Below are 19,125 nucleotides of genomic sequence, written 5' to 3' on the forward strand. Positions count from 1 at the left end.
TGACCATCCTATAAACTGTGCATTCTGAACCTCTGTAGTGACTCACCTAATCACATCACTTAATTTGAAAAATTCAACATCTGCAAACAGTAGCAATACAAAATGAAAATAAGAGAGATCAGTGTTCCAGCTGTGTGATGCAGAGGTTATTCCAGTCTCCTCCTTCAGCCCACAATGCAATGTACCTCCCAAAATAGGTCACTTCATTTTCAAAACCAGGGTGAAGTCAGAAAATCTCTTCCACTCTTCAAAAACCCATCCATTTAGATGTTTCACGTGGCAAATAAATTAAAAGTGTAGAGCATAGACTTTTAAAAAATAAAGTTTCAAAGCACACCCAAGCCCAACCCAGATATTTAGACTCCAAGAGCATTTGCTCCACAGACAATCAAAAGGATCTGTTTCATGGAGGTGGTTTATTATAAGAATTTACAGATTTCTGGGGCTTTTCACTTCTTCACAAGATAACAGAGCAGTCTTGTCAACACAGACACAGGCAGGCTAAACCACATATGCTCAGAAGAGCTCCTCTTCATCTGTAAAGAAGATTGAAACAAATTAAAACCCTTTCATCAATTTTTTTAAACTGCTATCTTCCCCAGTTTGAATACTTCATTAATATTCCTCACCACCCCCCGAACTCTTCATCAAATCTATTTTTTTCTTATATTTTAAATTTTGAAATTTTAATTACATTTTAGATTTTGAATATGTTCATGTTAGTACAGAAACCTCTTTAGGTATGTCTTATATGCAGACATTTTTAAGCAATTGCATTAAGTCAGGCCACGATGCAAAAATTCAAACAGTAATTGCAAATTAATCCAATAATAGAGAACAAAAAAAACCCTACAGAAAATTATAATTCATATGGGATAATTCCCCCATGGACATATTTTCCTTAAAATTACTGAAAATTAAGAACTCTTTGGAAAAATTCAAACTAAAAACGTCCAATTTCACAGCTGTTTAGGAAGAAAAGTTTATGTCTGACCAAGACCACTCAATTCTGACTTCCTCATCTGATTCCCTATTTCCTGTGTTAATTCATTTTAAAACACAATCCAGTTTCTGTGACATAACTTTACCTCTTGGATTTGGCTGAACCTCTTTTTCCGATTAATCCCTGGTTATGGTATTACGAGAAAAAACAAAACAAGCAGGTTAGGAAGCAACTCATGCAAATTCAGGCAAAACTCTGCACGGATTTCTGACCACAAATGTATTGTGAGGAGGACAATACAGCACCAAAATCATATAAAATCCATATTCCAGGCATTCTGTCAATGCACAGGATATGAACACGTGTATTTCCATACAGAGCAGAAATTTTTAACTGTTACAGTAACACACATGAGCTACATGCAGTTACAAATTGTGGTCTAAGCCCACACATTTGTAACCTGCAGCACACACCTGCACAAAACCTCATCCTCAGGCAAACAAGCAAAATACTGAACTTCAAGTAAAATACATATTCCATATGAAAATATTCTGGAAATTCCCTCCTTGCAAACCCAGCTCCAAACTCTCAGCTTCTGAACACTTGATTTATCCAAAAGCAGTTCAGTCACGCCATTTGCTCTCCCCCACTCAACACTACTGGGCTATTTGACCAGGCAAAGTAGGAAATGTCCAGGTAAAAGGGAGGAGGGAGGAAATCCACCAAAGGCCAGGAGGAAAACCCTCACCTCTCTAGGCAAGGATGCATGGTGAGGCTGAAGATCTATTTTACCAGCTTTTAAACTACATTTGATCAGAAAAAACTGCCAAACTTCTCTCTGGTTAGTAGAACTGCAAAAGCTGAAAAGCTTGGGAGCCATGCCAGGGACTGCCTTCCCTCTGGTTTTAGGGAATCCCAAAGTCTGCCTGTTACCCTGGCACAAAGCAGCACATGACTGCAAGAGCTCTGAGTGCACCTTCACACAAATACTCACAGAGCAGCAGCACCAGAGATGATCTCAATGAGCTCCTTGGTGATGACGGCTTGACGGGTGCGGTTGAAGGTCAAGGTCAGCTTGTCAATCATCTCAGCTGGAATTAGGCAAGGATGGAGTTTAAACACAAAATCAGTGTATAAATGTCTATAAATGCACATACAGAGAGGCTCTATGGGCACAATATCCAAGTGGCTTGTAAACTACTGCAAATACCAAGTACCAATACAAGGCTTAGTGCCTCTTGGTATTTGCAAGTGGCAAATAGTGCCAAATACCAGAGTGCACCTGACATTTTTTCCCTACAGGTAAAATTAACAGTAAACAATCTAGAAACATGAGAATTCAGCTTGTCAGCTAAACATCTGCAGAACAGCTGGCAGACTTGTAAATGCCAGGCATGACATAGCTTATTGTAACATAACATAAGCAAGCATCATTAGCTTTGAAATTAGATTTCACTGTCAATTAACTGCATTGTTCTTTCCTTCAAGGAGACAGATTTTTCTCAATTATTTTTTTCTCAATCATGTCTAAACACAGCAGTATCACCTCTTTCTCTCAAGCTGGTCATGAGAGCCATGCCTACCACTGCAGGCAGCCCAGCTGCACATCATATCGGCTTCACACAATCACCACTATCTTCCAAAGCATACTTACATATTCTTTACTTGCTCCATGACAGATGGTATTTAACTATTGTTCAAGTTTCCCCACCTTAAAATTGCACTGCACTAATTATATTTGGTGAACAAGTATAGATTTATAAAAATTCAGGAAAGCCTCAGAGCAGCCAAATGAAAGGAGCAATAGAGAATATTTAGCCATTACAAGATTAGTTTAGTATTTCATATGCCTTTTAAATGATCTGTTATTTCACTTCCAGTCTTAGGCCTGTTTCTTGGCAGCAATCCCTCTTTCCAGGGACTAAATACAGTTCATGTTTGAAACAGAATCTCTTGAACTGGCTCAAAAAAAAACAAACAACAATTAGAAGTGGAATTAAGATAGGAAATAGCTGATTTTTGAGGTGAAGTATTACACAAAGGAAGGTCAGCACTTTCCTGCTGAACAAGTGAAGTCCTGAAAAGCCAAGGAGGAGCTTACAAGCATTCTTGCTGGCATTGTCCATGGCAGTCATCCTGGCGCTCTGCTCGCTGGTGGTGGATTCCTTCAGGGAGTAGTACAGAATGTTTGCTAGCGTGAACTCCTGGTAGTTCCTCAGCACATCAGCATCAATATCATCATAGATACTCAGGCTTTCTGCAAAACATGCAGCAGCAGGCTTAGACACAGCCAAGATTCACTACTTCCAGCAAAATACAATGACATGGAGAAGATGACTTGGCTGGGCTGGTTCAATATTTAAGGCAGCACAGAGGGATTTTCTGAACATATTATGTGTACCTTTAGAATCTCTATGCTAGTTATAATTCTGTTAACTATTTTATGTGTTTTAATTTAATTTAATATTAGGAAAGTCAGACCAAAGCAAAATACACTATCGCCATATTATGTTTAACCTTCCCATACAGTGCTGCAGAAACATTCTGGGGTATTTTTAGTGAGCAGTGAAAAGTCACTCACTACTCAGACTATTCAATGATGAAAATTTTGGAACTGACAGAATTTACATATGCATAATTCTTGCTTGAGACAGAATCTCAAACCAGAATTAGTATCACCTTTCCTTTTAACCTCCTTGACCCACAGCACCTTTGTGAGCCAGCCTTGGATTGATCTTGGCCAAGATAAATTATGATACAAGCACCATAATAAGATGTTTTAATATCATATTCCCATTTTCAGAGTGCTTTTCTTGTGACTTATCACTGCATGTAACTGGTGGTTTCTAGCTCCCTACTTACCAGAGCCAGCCACAGTTTCAAAGGAGAAGATTGGTTTTTCATCAGTCTTGTAAGAAATGACAGACCTGTACAAAAAGAGCAAAACAGGCTCTTCAGTTCAACTGAACTGACTCTAAACTGAATGGTTCAAATCAAATTAGAATAGACAACTTCTGGCTTTCCAATGCCACAAAGTTTTGTGATAACCCTGATGAAAAGATCTTGGATAACAAGTGGATATAATGATGTGTTGACTGTAAATATAACAGCTATACACAAGTTAAAAGGGAGTTCCAACCACAGCTACTAGAAAAAACAGCCCAGCTCTTGACACACAACAAAATCAAGAAGTGAATATGCCAAATCACAGCCAGCTTTCATACAACTTCATTGGGCCAATATGCTCTCTGAAGCATTCTGCCCAGTATTTTTCCAGTGAAGTTTCAGTTCAACCTTACCTGAACCGATTGTAGATGACAGAGCCTTCATCAAATTCATACCCAGAGTTTAACAGCTCTAAAGCAATGGCTGAAGCATCTCCAAAGCTTGGAGGTCTCCGTCCCACCTCTTTGAATGTCAGCAGGAAATAGTTGCCATGTGTCCTGCAGCAACAACAAACCTGTGTTAGAACCAAGGGGATGCTCTAAAGTACAAGGAGCAGTAAGACTTACTAGAAGTAACTGACTGTAGCTTAGGAGTGTTTAGAATGAAACATTTTATTGAATTAGGGTCTGAAAGAAACTTTGCCTTTAGTTAAATTACCACAGCTTCACAATACACACATGTGAGCATCAGTTGCCAGCTTTCAGACTTTTATTTCAAGAATATAATAGTGCTCTGCAGCAGTTTCCCAAATTGTGTATCAAAACCACTTTTCAGTTTTTTTTTTTTACAGGAACTTGAATTTAACACAGTTCCCTTAAATGCAATGGGATCCTTAAATGCAAAAAATCCTGCCAATGGCACACAATCTTACAGTCTTGTAATTTCTACCACAGAAAACAAAACTCCAAACTGAACTTTCGGGCCCCATCCTTCTTACCTTTGAAGCAGGCCTCTGATCTTGTCACCTACTCCAACCACCATAACCTCTTTCCCTGCATTTGAGAGGTTGGTAATCTCATTCTTCAGGGTTTTAGCAATAGATGTATGGATAGCACCACACAGGCCTCGGTCAGAGGACACACCAATGAGGAGGTGCTTCTTCTTGTCCTCAGGTGCCTTTATTTCTGCTTTCTCATAAAGAGCTGAAAAAAAAAAAAAAAGATCATTACACGTTTTTCAAGGGTGCCAAAAAAGCAAGTAAGTAATAAAAAATGCTCTGAATTATTCTAACTAAAACCAATACCAAAGGGCCTCCAAATTTCATCCAGATTAATTTTATTTCCTTTGCAATTGTTCCAAGCTTGCACATGGTCAGACCAGATGTGAGCAAGAAAAAATTCAAAGCCAGTCACAGCTTTGATCAGATCAGTGAAGTTCACTGTGCAAATTCTTTTGGAAACAGACTACTGGAAGGTTAAAAAGCCTTGGCATTTTATCACCAGTATGAAAACCTCCTCTTCTGCTCCCCCATCATTAAGTGCAAGATTTTTCTCTCACACAGAGCTCCTGTTCCATAGACCCTTGCAGGCTTCAGCTCCCTCTCAGCTCTTGCATATTTGGCTGCAGAAACCATCTTCATGGACTTGGTGATCTTCTGGATGTTCTTGATGGACTTTAAACGCCTGGTGACTGCAAGGTTAAGAGTTCAAGGTCACAGACTGTACTGGCATAATGACTCAAACCCAAACAACAAAATGCCAGCAAGAGCCATCCAAAAACATTTTGCCCTGTTCCTCAAAGAAGAAGAAATAAATAAACAAACAGTGCACAAATAAACCTCATAAGAGACCTGGGTATTTGCAATAAGAACATAGCTAACACAAATTCATGTTTACAATAGAGATGTTTTTTCTTCAGACATAACATTAATTTAATATTTATCCCAACATGAAGTCTATTTACTATTCTCTTTGCTTCCAAATTTACCTGTTTCACAAATAGATTATTTGAGGTATAATGTCTTTTTTCACAGATGACAGAGAAAATAAACAAAAAAGTCCCCATAGTATGAAGACAGAAAAAATTTCCTCCTCTATTTAGACTGTGGTAAAATGACATTTATAAAAACATAAATGGAAAAAGAAACCAAAACAGGTATCCCATAGACAAGCACAATTCCAAGGCAATATCCCTGTATAAGAACTATGAGGGATGGCTTAAGGAAGCATTCTCACACTAAAATCATTCAGTCAATCCCTTTTTCCCCCAAAATGCTTCATAAAAGCACAAGGAAAGAAACAAAAGAGAAACTAAGGTAAAAAAAAAACTCACTCTTAGAAGTGAGCAGAAATCTGGTTTAGCACATATGACAAAAATATTTTTTAAATCTATTTGAGTAAAACTATAAAGACATCTAAATTACTGCTTCTGAAGGACACTTGTTTAATGTAATTAGCACTACAGGCCTATATATCATTGTTATATATCACAATCATTTTACCCAACAGAGGCTAAACAGAATTATATTTTAACAGATGTTTTTTCTGCAACATTTTCCCTCTCTCAAGAGCAGACAAAACCTCTACTTACTGTCTTTTAGCGTTGCCATATTCCTGACTTGGCCCCTGAAAAGAGATGAAGGAGAGATTAGGATAATTCACTCGCTCTCCACAAACCAACACCTCCCAAGGGCAAGTCCCTTTCAGAGTGATGAAAATTCAAAGATTTACTGTCTCTTAAAAAAGATCTGTGGCAGAGACAAGCCACTCTGACCTGTGGCTTGTATGCACACCTTCATCCTTCCCTACCTGTGTAATTTCACAGAATCAATTAGGTTGGAAAAGACCTCTGAGATCATCAAGTCCAACCTATGACCGAACACCCCCTTATCAACTAAACCACTGCGTGCCACATCCAGTCTTTCTTCAGACACCTCCAGGGACGGTGGCTCCTCAACCTCCCTGGGCAGCTCATTCCAATGCCTAATTACACTTTCTATGAAGAAAGTGCTCCTAATGCACAACCTAAACCTGTGTTAATCATGTCCTGCCGCTGGCTGCCTGTCAGAAGAGGCCAACTCCCACCTGACTGCACTTTGCTGTCAGGGAGTTGTAGAGTGATAAGGTCACCCCGAGTCTCCTTTTCTCCAGGCTGAGCTCCCCCAGCTGCTCTTCAGGGGACCTGGGCTCCAGCCCCTTCCCCAGTCCCACTGCCCTTCTCCAAACATTTCCCCAGTCCCACTGCCCTGCTCCAGGCCTTTCCCCAGTCCCACTGCCCTTCTCCGGACTCGCTCCAGCACCTCAATGTCCTCCCTGAACTGAGGGGCCGGGACTGGCCCAGGACTCGAGGCCAGCAGTGCCGAGTACACAGAAAGGTTTAACGCGTTACCCACTCCCTTGGCTAATGGGACGGGGCAAACGAGGGCATTGGAAGGGCAAATTAGAAGTAAAATCATTTTAAACAAAGCTTCACGCAACGCAATTCGTTTCTAAAGACTATTAAAACGACGCAGAGGAGGCTGCACCATTTCCTGGCCAGAGCAGGGTCTCCTGCCATGTAGAAACCTGTCCTTTAACCCTTGCCTGTCCCATTCACCCACCCCGGCCGAGCGCTCCCACCCAGCGAGGACGGACCCTCCATCCCTGCGGGTCTCCGCTGCCCTCATCTCCCGGTACCGGCTCCGCCACCACCCCTCAGAGCCCACAGCCCCTCAGGGCCGCCCGCGGCCGCGACCCCGCCGCCCCCAGGCGCCGCACGGCCGAGGGAAGCCGTCCCCCCCTCACCCCGCGGAGCCGCCCCGGCCATCGGGACGCGCTCCCCCGTGCCCACAGCGCCCGTCCAAGCCCGTGCCGGTACCATTGCGGCTGGACCAGCACGACCGCGGCGCCCCGGGCGAACATGGCGGCGCCTCCACCACAGCCCCGCTGAAGGTCAGCGCGCCCGCAGCGCGCCTGCGCCGCCCCGCCGGGATCCGCTTCCAGGGCGCCGCCGCCATTTCCGGAGGGGGCGGGATCGGCACCGGGTACGGCACCGGCATCATGGGCAAGTCGGATTTCCTCAGCCCCAAGGCCATCGCCAACCGCATCAAGTCCAAGGGGCTGCAGAAGCTGCGCTGGTACTGCCAGATGTGCCAGAAGCAGTGCCGCGATGAGGTAACTGGGGGCGCGCTGGGGGTCCCCGGTCCTTCGGGCGGCTCCGGTCTCCGTCTGAGGACGCCCAGTCCCGGTTCTCCCGGGATCAGGGCCCCTTGACTGGGGTCCGCTCTTGTGACAGCTCCGATCTCATGGGATCACAGGACGGTTTGGGTTGGGAGGACCTTAAAGATCATCTGCTTCCAACCCCTTACCATGGGCAGGGACATCTTGCACTATCCCAGGTTGCTCCAAGCCCTGTCCAGCCTGGCCTTGGACACTTCCAGGGATCCAGGGGCAGCCACAGCTTTTCTGGGTACCCTGTGCCAGGGCCTCACCACCCTCACAGGGAAGAATTTCTTCCCAATATCCAATCTAACCCTGCTCTGTATCAATTTAAAGCCGTCGTCCCTTGTCTTTTCAGTCTCCCTTGTAAATGTCCCTAGTGCTATCGAGGGGAACATTGTGGGAGCTGCGATCACACCTGTAGGATTTTATTTGTAGGATTTTAGTACTCTCTTCATTCTATGAGTGTTGCAAATTGAGAGAAAGACAAGCCAAGTATTTATTTCTGCTTTATAGAATGGCTTCAAGTGTCATTGCATGTCTGAGTCCCACCAGAGGCAGTTGCTGCTGGCTTCTGAAAATCCTCAGCAATTCATGGATTACTTCTCTGAGTAAGTTTTCTGTGTATTCTTACCCAGATCTTCATCCCTGTTTCATGTCTGCACAACCACACCCCTAAGGCCCAATAATGCCCCACTGAAGACACTTTATCGTGATACATGTTAGTGTCAGCTCTTCTTGTAATTGAAAATTGAGGCAATGCCACCTTTAAACTTTAGTAGGAGATTTCAAGTAAATTTTAGTAAAATTTGACAGTTTTGTCTCATGTTTTAATCCTGTTTAAAGTTGCTCTGTGTTACAAATACATCACCTTTCTGTCCCTGCTGAGTGACTGCCACACACACAAGCTAAAAGAGCCATAACAGAGAGAGAACAAGTCAGGGGAGGGACTGACATCCCCCAGCTTCTCCCTGGCCTTTATCCAGCTGACCTACATGACAGCTGGGATGACTGGAGCTGTCCTCAGCACGAGTTTGAAGTGAGGCTTTATGCTGCAGCCCTGGAATTAGCAGGGAGATGAGTGATCCATCTGCCCCATCCACTCCTCTGCCCTTTGTCCTGCCCTGTGCTCTGTGTCAGTCAGCCTGGGAAGACACCTGGTAATCAAATGCCAGCAATTAGTGGGAAGTGTTGAGATTCCTCTGCTCCATTTTATCCCCTTGAGAGGCCTGTCTTGGACATTTACAGTGTGTGCATGTATCATATTGTGTTTCATCCTGTATTTAATCCTGGCCTACTGAAAAAGGGAAATGAGCTGAGCTGGTCATGCTCAGCTCAAAAGAATGATCAGGTTTATACTGCAGATATTTAATTGTTAATGACAACAGAAAATTGCTTCTTAGTTGTTAAAATTTTACTAAAAATACTTTTTTTTTTATTTTCTAAGGGAATTCCGAAATGATTTCCTAGAATTGCTCAGGAGGCGATTTGGTAAATATTTTACTGTTTGCTTGTTTTTAGTGTCTTTTGTTGGTTCAGTGCAAGCCACGTAATAATAATAGTAGTAGTAGTAGTAATAATAATAATAATTTGTATTTTAGGAACAAAGAGAGTGCACAATAATATTGTGTACAATGAGTACATCAGCCATCGAGAGCACATCCACATGAATGCCACACAGTGGGAGACACTGACTGATTTTACAAAATGGCTGGGGAGAGAAGGTAAGTGCACCTGCTCAGGGTTGGGAAGTCTTAAAATTATTGGGTAATTGAATTCCTGATAATTGATCAGTAAATATTTATGTTAATTCTTTTTCTTTCTTCCCCTCCCCTTCTATATATAACACTAAAAGATTTCCAAACATATTTCTGTGCTAACCATTAGGAGTTTGCTTGTGGAAAATGTCAGAAGTCTGGGATAAGTACATCAGTTGTGAGCCTTTCCTTCTTTCATCTGCTGGTCTGTATTTACTGGATACATTGCTAAATTCTAAATCAACTTCTAACATTTAGCTTCTGCCATTTAAAAATTACAGATTCTCTCCACATCTGACAGGATGCAAGCAGTTATTTTCATTCCTGGTCTAGTGGAAGGGTTAAAGCTGGAGAGCTGCAGTTCTATGTTTAGTGGAAGGAAGAAAGATTAAATGGCACTGGGGTGTGACAGAAAGTTTACTTTGGCTCTGGATGCCCCTGTTCTGCAGGATACATCCAGCAGTTACAGAGTGTTTGGAAAGTCACTCTAGCCAGACTCAGTAACAATAGCACAGTGCTGCAATATTTCCTTTAGTGTGATACTGTGAGTGTGTATCATTTGTACATGTTAGATTTCTGTCTTCTTCCTTGTTAAAACAGTGGAAAGGAAACATTTCCTTCAATAAGGAAAGTGTTGTAAAACACTTCATGCACTTTGTGATGTACACTGGCCTGTGTCCAAACAGATCTGGGCAGCTGAGGGCAGAAACACATGGCACAGATAACTCAAAGTCAGTTTTAGTAGCCCAGCAAGGGGTGTGTTGTCTCTGGTGAAGTATCTACATTGCTTCAGTGAACAAATTAATACACATTTTTATTTGTCCTTACTTTCTACGTCTCATATCACTTTTCTGCTGACAAATCTTATGGCTACTGCTTAGCTCTAATTGCAGTTCTGCTGTTTCTAAGGCCTGCCTTTTGCAGCTTTCCCAAAACCCTCTGATTTTAAGGATTCCCACAAACATGGACTAAAAATGATCTTGATATTGTTAACACTTTGTTTTGCCTTGACTTTTTAGGTCTTTGCAAGGTTGATGAGACCCCTAAGGGCTGGTACATTCAGTACATTGACAGGGACCCAGAGACCATTCGCAGGCAGCAAGAGCAAGAGAGGAAGAAGAAACAGGACCTTGATGATGAGGAAAAGACTGCTAAATTCATTGAGCAGCAAGTTAGAAGAGGTTTGGAGGGGAAAGAACTGGTGAGAAAAATTGCACTGTGTGTGAAACTTCAGCCCAAAGCTCCTTGTGGTTAAGTCAATGGGGAATTTGATGCTGCTGGAATCCTTGACTGGTATTTCCTTTGCTTCCTAACTTGGAGTCACAATGTACCCAGCTTGCAGTAGTATTAAGGAAGTAATAATTACTGCTCTTCTAGTGATTAGTGACTTAAAAATCACTCTTGAGTTTAGGAAGGGGGAGCAAACAATCCATTAAGCTGCATCATGTCTTCATTTATGGTGTTTCACAGCTAATAGGGCTGCAGATAACAAGTACCTGGTGCACTGAGGAGGCTGAGACACATAACCAGGGGGATCTGGCATAATCAAGTTCACATAGTGAAAAGTTCTATTTTGGTGGTGCTGGTGTGGTTATTTGGGATCTGTTTACTTGGCATCATGCCATGACCCCCATACATGTTGCCTGGGCCTAAAATCTCCCATTTATTTGATCCTGGGTATTGATGGGTACATTTAAATGCTGTTGTAAACAATTGCCTGCTTCTTAATTTAAAGCTAATTGAAATTTAAATGGTCTGAGCCTTTGGTGCTGAAAAATTGGAAAGATACCAGAATTTCCTTCTTTGAGTTATCAGTCTGTCCAGAAACCAGTCGGATCATGCTGGTTCAGGTAGAGGAAACTGCTGCAGCAAGGCCACTTGACTTTTATGCTGGAATTGAGCAAGTTTAGGCAGCATCTCTGTTAATTGGTGAGTTATGCATAGGAGCCTGTCATGAGATTATGTTTTCAATTTTAATCTTTCACTAATCAAGCCATCTTGAATATTACAGTTACTGTCTGTAATACTGAGAGCTAATCAATGATTATGATATCTTGACTCAGTTTTCTCTTTGATTCTTTAAATGTGCTTTGTGTTTTTTGGCAGGAAATGCCAGTCTATACTGAACTGAATAGAGAAAACGAGGAAGAAAAAGGTAACTAGATTTTGATGGATGTAATTTTCTAGAACCTGCTGGAACTGATTCTATGAAATAAGTGAAAATCAGAAAATTTTGTGAAGTTTTGGAGCTGATTCAAATGAAATGAGCATTGAAGCCTGCTTGGTTCTTCATAAAGTGCTTTGAGATCAGTTCTAAAGAGCACTAGAATGTGGAAATGCAGAGTACTCTGTATTACAAAATTTAATTTACTTTAAAAGCTAAACCAAAATATAGATTAGTAAATATTTTCAAATTTGTTATTCTTTTCTAGTTGCAGATTTTAAAAATTGTTAGCATCCTTTAATGCAGTTATTTTTAAAGATAGAAATAGAGTAATGTCTCTTTATTTTTTAGTTACATTTAATTTAAACAAAGGAGCAAGTACTTCAGTCGCAGCATCTTCTAAAACAAGGTGAGAAAAGAATTTAAGGCCAACCTCTACTGTTACAAAGCACTTCTATGACAATGGAATTTGTATGAGCAGGAAGGTTTGTCTTGTCCTGAGATATTTGGAGTTTAATCTCTCATCCTTTCTTGGTATTCAGAAGGGTGACTAGGTGACTTCATGGTTGGTTTTGTATTTGAAATGGATGAGTGGGTGTATCTTAAATGTGAGCTGTGAGGAGCCTTCTTGAATTCTCTGTGCTTCATGGCAGATGCCCATAAAGTAAAAGTGAGTTACAGGTTCCTCTGTGGAGGATGGGAAGGGGATCCAACCAAAGCATTTGCAGTGATGCCATCTACTCCCAGCTGCCTTCTATGAATGGATATTCCTGACTGGTTAATTTTGGTTCCTAAAAGGTTTGATTGTCCTGTCTAATTGGAGACAATACTTTCTTTGGTCATCGTTTAAGCAGCTAAATCTGCCTGAAATAAATCTTCCCAGAGCTCTGGAATTTAATTGTCATCGTGTAACCACAAGCAATGCAGGACAAAAGGGATCAATAATGCAAATAATACTGACTTACAGCAGCCTGGGGAACTGTTTGATGAGCAGTACATCTTCTCATGTAAGGCAATATTGTAATTAAATGTATTCCAGGTAAAAAGAAAGCTTTTCCCTCATCTCACTCAGCTCTTAGATAAGGTATCTGATGGGATATATGCCAGGCAGAAAATGAGACAGTAAAGCAGCTCTTTGCAATAATAGAGACAGATTGCAGGCTTTAAGGAAAACTTGTAAATTATCCCTAAGCATTGAGTTGTGCTTAAGATGATTCTGAAACTTAATCCGGACTCTCACTTGAATAGTTTCAGTGAGGAATACTTCAGGTCCTTGCTAAAATTTGGCCAAATGTGAAATCATATATCAAGTAGTCTCATTTCTTCACAGCATATACTAAATACTTATCTGTAAACTTTGAAATGGTACTGTAGTAAGTTCACAGCTGGATATGTTTATCTTCTTAAATATGGACACTGCAGTTATGTTTTAATTGTATATTGCCCTTTATGAGATTTTTTTTAAGTACTTGCTATTTGATTTGTGATTTAATGTGCAATTTTGATTATTCAGATTTTCTCTGAATTATAGTTTTTCTCTTAAAGTTGCTTCTACTGCAATTCCTGTTTCTTCATTCCCATGGGAGTATATCCAACATCCTCACCACAGGATGCAGTTTGTCCTAAGGCCATGTTAATTATTGCATCACTGTTCACCTCAGAGCAGCTGCCTTCATCTTTTGGGTTAAAACAATACCTAAATTTTTTTACTGTGTTCAAATGCCTGTTATAAAAGTGGCAGTTCTCACTTTACCTAGATGTTCCCTGATCCCTGAGATGTAACTTTTTCTGCTGCTTGCTCTTTATTCTCCACAGTTAGGCTGTTTGCCTGTTTTGAATATGGTTATGAAAGTGACATTTGTTTGCGGAGTGTGGAGCTCTTTTCTATAGATTCCAGGGTGTTTTCTCCCATTGCCAGATAGGCTCAATATCTCTGTCTGGAAGGAATTCTAGATATCTGCCCTGTCTGAGAGTTCCTCTGTCCAGGTGGCTTCTCTAAAGTTTGTGCTTTCAAATTTGAAAACCTTATTTGCAGACCAGCTTTTGTCTTCTTTATTGAACTCAAGACCTTGATCAGCTTTTTGTTTGTGCAGTGGTGACCTGGTCATGGGGTTGTGTCCATTCTGCTGGACTGCCAGCAGTGACCCTCAGTGGACATGGAGTTTGCACCCCAAGGAGACCAGTTCTAGAGGAGGAGCTGTGTAGGGTCTGCAAGGGGACTGGGACAACTGAAATCAAGCAGAGCAGAGCAGCACAACCAGTTCCTCAAATGCATCTTGGTAGAGGAAAAAAAATGTAAGATCTGCTGTGAAAACACCATCTTACTTTTTCAGCAGTGTCCTTGGACAGAATGCACTGAAGATGGTGGAGGGGGCAGTTAAAAGAAAAGAAGTAGCTCATAGCTCTGGTCAGTCCAAAGAGAAAAAGAAGAAATCTGCACTGGATGAGATCATGGAGGTAATAATCATGCAGGATCTGTTTCTGTGTGCCCCTGTGCATGTGATAATGTCCACTTCACCTTTGAAGTGACCTCAGACCTTCAGTTCATGTGGAATTCCAACTTTCACATCTTACCAGGCAAAATAATTTCATTTCCCTATAAAATTGGTTACATTTCTTCATAAAACTGGCTGCTCAACTCTGCCTATTCCCCAGATGACTGAGGTGTTGGGAAGTAAAGGAATACAGATTTTGCAAGAGAAGAAAACACCTAGAAACTTGCCAAAAAAAAAAAATACAAATCACCATCATTTTGTCATGAGTTCCTGGAGTCATCCAATGGATTTATGAGGCAAGACTATACTGACTTACCCTGCTTTAGGGTTTGGGGATTGTTTTTGTTCCCCACATGACATGGGGCTGGAGAATTGGTTCAAAGCTGTTCCAAGGCATGGGAAAGCTGCAGTGGAAAGAGGAAGTAAATGGTGATTATTTGTTGTTCTTTAGCTTGAAGAGGAGAAGAAAAGAACATCTCGAAGAGACTACTGGTTACAGCCTGTAAGTGACTTAAAAATTAGTATTCTACCAAATACAGCCAATTCTGCATTTCTAAAGCCATTTTTGATTAGTGTAAAGATCCAAAAGCAGATTGCAAACTAAATTCACAGTTATTTTCCCTTTCCTGCTCTTGACCCATTGTGGGCTATCACATTAGATGGTGAATTCAAGTATAACTGTATTTGTCAAAGAAACCCAAAAAAGTTTTGAGGGATGCTACTTTGAGCCAGTAATTTGACAATATACACAAATTCCTGAAAGCCACATCTTTGCTGTTGTTGTTTCCTGCACTGTGCTGTACTGTTAATTTAGATTGCAGAGTTGTTTGCATGTTTTGGAACTTAGTTTTATTTTTTCTCTCCTTTCAAATCTCCCAGGAAATTATTGTAAAAATTGTAACAAAAAAGCTTGGAGAGAAATACCACAAGAAGAAGGCAGTTGTTAAGGTAAGGTGGGCCATGGGGAACATGTGGCATTGGTTTGGCTTTTTTGGAATTAGATGATTTAGGAAGATTTGTTTCATTGTGCAGGTTGTTCAGCCTTAAGACAACACTGTTGAGGACTAAAATGTCACCTCACCTGTATTGGGACTTACTCTGGACAGGCAGTGAGCCTCTGAATTGGTTTAAGGGCATCTATTCAGTGATCTTTTCTTAAGCATAGCTTTGTCCTTTGTATTATTGGAGAATAATCCCTGTATCCATGGGATGTGACAACAGCAGTGCAGTCGGACTTTAACCCAAGACTAGTCAGTTCTGCACTGATATTTTAAGCTGCAGGATCTCTTTTGCACACAAAATCTCCAGGCTGGAGCCTTTGCATTTTGCTGGTTTTGAAAATGCAGAATTGCAGAGTCACAATGCCAAAGTTTGTTAACTTTGAAATGTAAACTTAGAGAAAAATGTTTGGTATTTCTGATTGGCTTTTGCCTTTCCAAACAGGAAGTGATTGACAAATACACAGCAGTTGTGAAGGTGATTGACTCTGGGGACAAGCTGAAGCTTGATCAGACACATCTAGAAACTGTAATACCAGCACCAGGTACAGCTGTTTCCTTCTGTTTTCAGCTTCTGCCACTGCAAAATTTATGTTTCAGTTCTTTTGAACTATAATTCATCCACTTGAAAGCACCATAACCTCTCCTGAGAAGACAGGCTGAGAGAGTTGGGGTTGTTCAGCCTGTGAAGATCTTAGAGCACCTTCAAATACTTAAAGGGGGTTTATAAGAAAGATGGGGGGAAACTTTTCAGCAGAGTTTTGGAACCCTGTTGTGCAAGTCTTTTCCTATTTTTATTTCAGGCAAGAAAGTGATGGTATTAAATGGTGGGTACAGGGGAAATGAAGGCATTTTGGAATCCATCAATGAGAAGAAGTTTTCAGTGACAATAACCATTGACTCAGTAAGTATCCAACATTGCAAGCTCTTGTTTGCAGAGAGCTTTCCATCTGTACACAGAGAGCTTTCAGAAGGAACCATGTTATCCTTAATCCTGCCTTACAGGTGGGATTTGTGGTGTGCAAAGTTCTGTGGACACCCTCCACCCATCAACACCCACATATTCCCACCTATCATGGGCTTATTCTTTGCTGTTTGCAGAGAATCTTCAAAAAGATGATAGGGTGCTGAATTTAGCAAGTTTTGAACTTGAAAGAGATTTGGAAAATATTTTTTGTGTTTATTTTGAACATGGCTATTGTGGTACTGTTTTGTGGGAAGGTAAAAAATGCAAAATATGCAAGGATGTGAATTTACTCCTGCCTTTTCCAGATTGATGTGGGGCTTTATGTGCTCATTTGTTGTCTTGTTTATTGTTAACAATTATGGTTAATAATCAGACCATGCCACCATCTCTGTTTGGCTCTTTCTTTATTCTGCTCTGCAAAACCAATCTTTTAAACTGATTGATAAAGCACAGATGATACTGGCTCAAAGTCAAACTTCCTAAACACAGCTTGCAATTCAAAGAAGGGCTGTGCAAAGCCCAGGTTGGATTCTGGAGGATTTGGGAAGACACTGTGCAGATGCCCTGATGAGAGGAGGAACTTTGGTACTAAAAGCAAACTGAAAGTGAAAGGATTTCTGGGATGGTGTTGAGGCCCTATCACATTCTCTGGTCAGGCTGAAAACTATGAATCAAGGAACACTGTATTATGAACAAATCCCCTTTACCTCTCCTACTGTAATCTCCCTGTTGGGAATTCAAGAAACAATTTTATGTTGTGATGTCATTTTTTTCCTGTCATTCTCCAGGGACCTTTAAAAGGACGCAGAGTTGAAGATATCCAGTATGAAGATGTTTCCAAACTTGCCTGAGGTGCTAAATTATACATCAGAGAAGATTTTGGTTCTCAAAACCTTCTTTCTGACATCTTTCAGGCAGACACAAGACTCTACCATGTCAGGGTTTTAATTGTGTGTGTATGTATTTATAATGTAAATAGATATTAAAAAACAGCAAACTTGATTTATTTAAAGATAGCTATTAATTTGTTACATAAAATGTTTATGGAAATACTATCAGTGGAAATTTTTCATCCGATTTTATATCAAAGTTATAATATTTGCTTCCATTTCCTTTTGTAAAATGTAGCAGAGAGCTGCAAACTGGAGTATGTGGGCAGGTTCTGAAGAGAGAATTAGCTACAGGGAGGCAGAGTGTGTTGGAGCCAGAGGAGTTTAAACAACACACTTTGCAATCCAGAGCCAAAATGGACTTCTGAGTGCATGACCAAGGCAAAGGATTAAGGGAATAGCGGGAAGAGTCCAGTGCTGCAAGGGGTTATTTCCTGGATGCTGTAAGAATGGTCTGGTTTATTATGTGCAGTCACCAGTTTATTTTTGATCAGCACAGCAGTGATAGTAGAATGCAAGTCATTGCTCCTCCAGCAGGTTTGTCAGGGCTCCTGATAATACTGATATGGAATTCATCTTCATATGGAGCTGCTCATGGATGTTACTTGTGGAGTGTCTTAGGATCCCAGCTGAAGCTTGGGCAGATATGAGTTGGGGGTTGCTCCTTTGATTTTCCAAAGCCTTTTCCTTTCTTCCATTGCTGCTGTGCTACATGAGTAATGTTACTCATGCTAAATGATATAGCATTACTTGTTTTATTTTTTTAAAAGTGTCACATTTTGTACAATGTTTAATTTCTAAGGCACTTCAGGAATAAACGGAAACCTTTCTTAGGCCAGTGTGTTTCTTACAAACCTTTCCAATGCTGTTGATTTAAGTCCACCAAAGAGCACAGTGAAATGCTGGGTTGGTGCACCACATTATTTGGGTAAAAAAACCATGTGAGTGGTCCTGGGCAAACTAAAACCCATTACCTGGAGATTGTGTGTCTCTGGAACCTTTTCCCTTTCATTGCCTCAAATGGTTGATTTCTGGTTTCCAGGTGAAGCATGCACAAACCTGGAAGTCTGCAGAGGTTTAATGAAACAGCTGCTGTCTGAGGTAGCCTGGAGCAGCCTCACACAGGACATCAGCATAAAGAGTGCAGAGACTTATGAAACTGGAGGCACAAAACATTTGTCTGTAAGTTCAGGCTCTCTGTGCAGCCTGGGCTGTGTTTACAGCACTGCTCTCTCCCAGAAAACAGGTAGTGAGAGAGAGGAGGTTTGTGGAGGGTAATGAGGGCAAGTGACAGAAGAGAGCAGCTTCTGTGTCACTGAAAATAATTACACTTGACATTCTGCAGCCTGATGAATTAGAGTAAATGTAGTGGAGAAGTTGTAAGTTGTATGGAGAAGACCAGAGAATGGTATCTCACTGAAGTGGCTGCTGCAGGATGTTGTCGAGGCCAGAACTGATGGGTGAGTTGAAAGAAGCAGTAAATTATTTGTAGGAAGTTTCTGACACTTCAAGAGGAACTTGAAGGGACATTTCAAAACCATTGATCCTGACACAGCTGCAAGAAAGATCCTGTACCAGCTTTTAGTGCCTAAGTGAAGGAAACTGAAGTTGGGAAGGGCAAGGAGACTACTTGAGTTCCTTTCCTAAATTAGGGCTGCTGACAAGGATGAGGCCAATGTGTTTTAATAAGGTGTTCAAAAAGCAGAGTTTTAAATCCAGCTTTTGGTACACACACTGATATATTTGTTTCACTACTGATCTCATTCATTGCTGAATACTCCTGAAAAGTAAGCGATCTTTTGGGAGCTAAGGCCCCTGGAAGGGAAACT

At 41.1% G+C, this 19,125-nt stretch overlaps 2 protein-coding genes across 5 annotated transcripts; one reads left to right on the plus strand and one right to left on the minus strand.

Moving 5' to 3' along the window:
• Positions 1-397: 397 nt before the first annotated feature.
• Positions 398-7,789, minus strand: ATP5F1C (ATP synthase F1 subunit gamma). Of its 2 annotated transcripts, XM_066550075.1 has the most exons (10): positions 7,685-7,788; positions 6,419-6,453; positions 5,387-5,518; positions 4,827-5,031; positions 4,243-4,386; positions 3,806-3,870; positions 3,045-3,200; positions 1,938-2,034; positions 1,089-1,126; positions 398-536 (listed from the first exon to the last, which is right to left on the minus strand). In XM_066550075.1, exons 1-9 carry the CDS (start codon positions 7,726-7,728, stop codon positions 1,120-1,122), a joined length of 885 nt encoding a protein of 294 aa, XP_066406172.1. In that variant the 5' UTR covers positions 7,729-7,788; the 3' UTR covers positions 398-536; positions 1,089-1,119. The 2 variants fall into 2 exon arrangements, with proteins under 2 accessions (XP_066406172.1, XP_066406173.1); XM_066550076.1 differs by lacking the exons at positions 398-536; positions 1,089-1,126 and having other exon boundaries at positions 1,934-2,034; positions 7,685-7,789.
• Positions 7,790-7,850: 61 nt separating this feature from the next.
• Positions 7,851-18,129, plus strand: KIN (Kin17 DNA and RNA binding protein). Of its 3 annotated transcripts, none has more exons than XM_066550078.1 (13): positions 7,851-7,980; positions 8,542-8,636; positions 9,473-9,516; positions 9,627-9,749; positions 10,802-10,983; positions 11,889-11,937; positions 12,298-12,355; positions 14,280-14,403; positions 14,893-14,943; positions 15,321-15,389; positions 15,885-15,984; positions 16,243-16,343; positions 17,195-18,129. In XM_066550078.1, the coding sequence occupies exons 1-13, from the start codon at positions 7,867-7,869 to the stop codon at positions 17,255-17,257; spliced, it is 1,173 nt and encodes a 390-aa protein (XP_066406175.1). In that variant the 5' UTR covers positions 7,851-7,866; the 3' UTR covers positions 17,258-18,129. The 3 variants fall into 3 exon arrangements, with proteins under 3 accessions (XP_066406175.1, XP_066406176.1, XP_066406177.1); XM_066550079.1 differs by having other exon boundaries at positions 14,283-14,403; XM_066550080.1 differs by lacking the exon at positions 15,321-15,389.
• The last annotated feature ends 996 nt before the right edge of the window (positions 18,130-19,125 follow it).

The sequence above is a fragment of the Molothrus aeneus genome, chromosome 5 (genome assembly GCF_037042795.1).
Source record: "Molothrus aeneus isolate 106 chromosome 5, BPBGC_Maene_1.0, whole genome shotgun sequence".
In the NCBI taxonomy this organism is placed as follows: domain Eukaryota; kingdom Metazoa; phylum Chordata; class Aves; order Passeriformes; family Icteridae; genus Molothrus; species Molothrus aeneus.

Coding starts and splice junctions, on each gene's coding strand:
- ATP5F1C (XM_066550075.1), bottom strand. CDS start 7,728: ATGTTCGCCCGGGGCGCCGCGGTCGTGCTGGTCCAGCCGCAATG. Junction 5,519..6,418: donor TATGGCAACGCTAAAAGACA/GTAAGTAGAGGT, acceptor TTAACCTTGCAG/TCACCAGGCGTTTAAAGTCC. Junction 2,035..3,044: donor CAATGCCAGCAAGAATGCTT/GTAAGCTCCTCC, acceptor GCCTAATTCCAG/CTGAGATGATTGACAAGCTG.
- KIN (XM_066550078.1), top strand. CDS start 7,867: ATGGGCAAGTCGGATTTCCTCAGCCCCAAGGCCATCGCCAACCGCATC. Junction 14,944..15,320: donor GAGACTACTGGTTACAGCCT/GTAAGTGACTTA, acceptor CAAATCTCCCAG/GAAATTATTGTAAAAATTGT. Junction 15,985..16,242: donor AACTGTAATACCAGCACCAG/GTACAGCTGTTT, acceptor TTTTTATTTCAG/GCAAGAAAGTGATGGTATTA.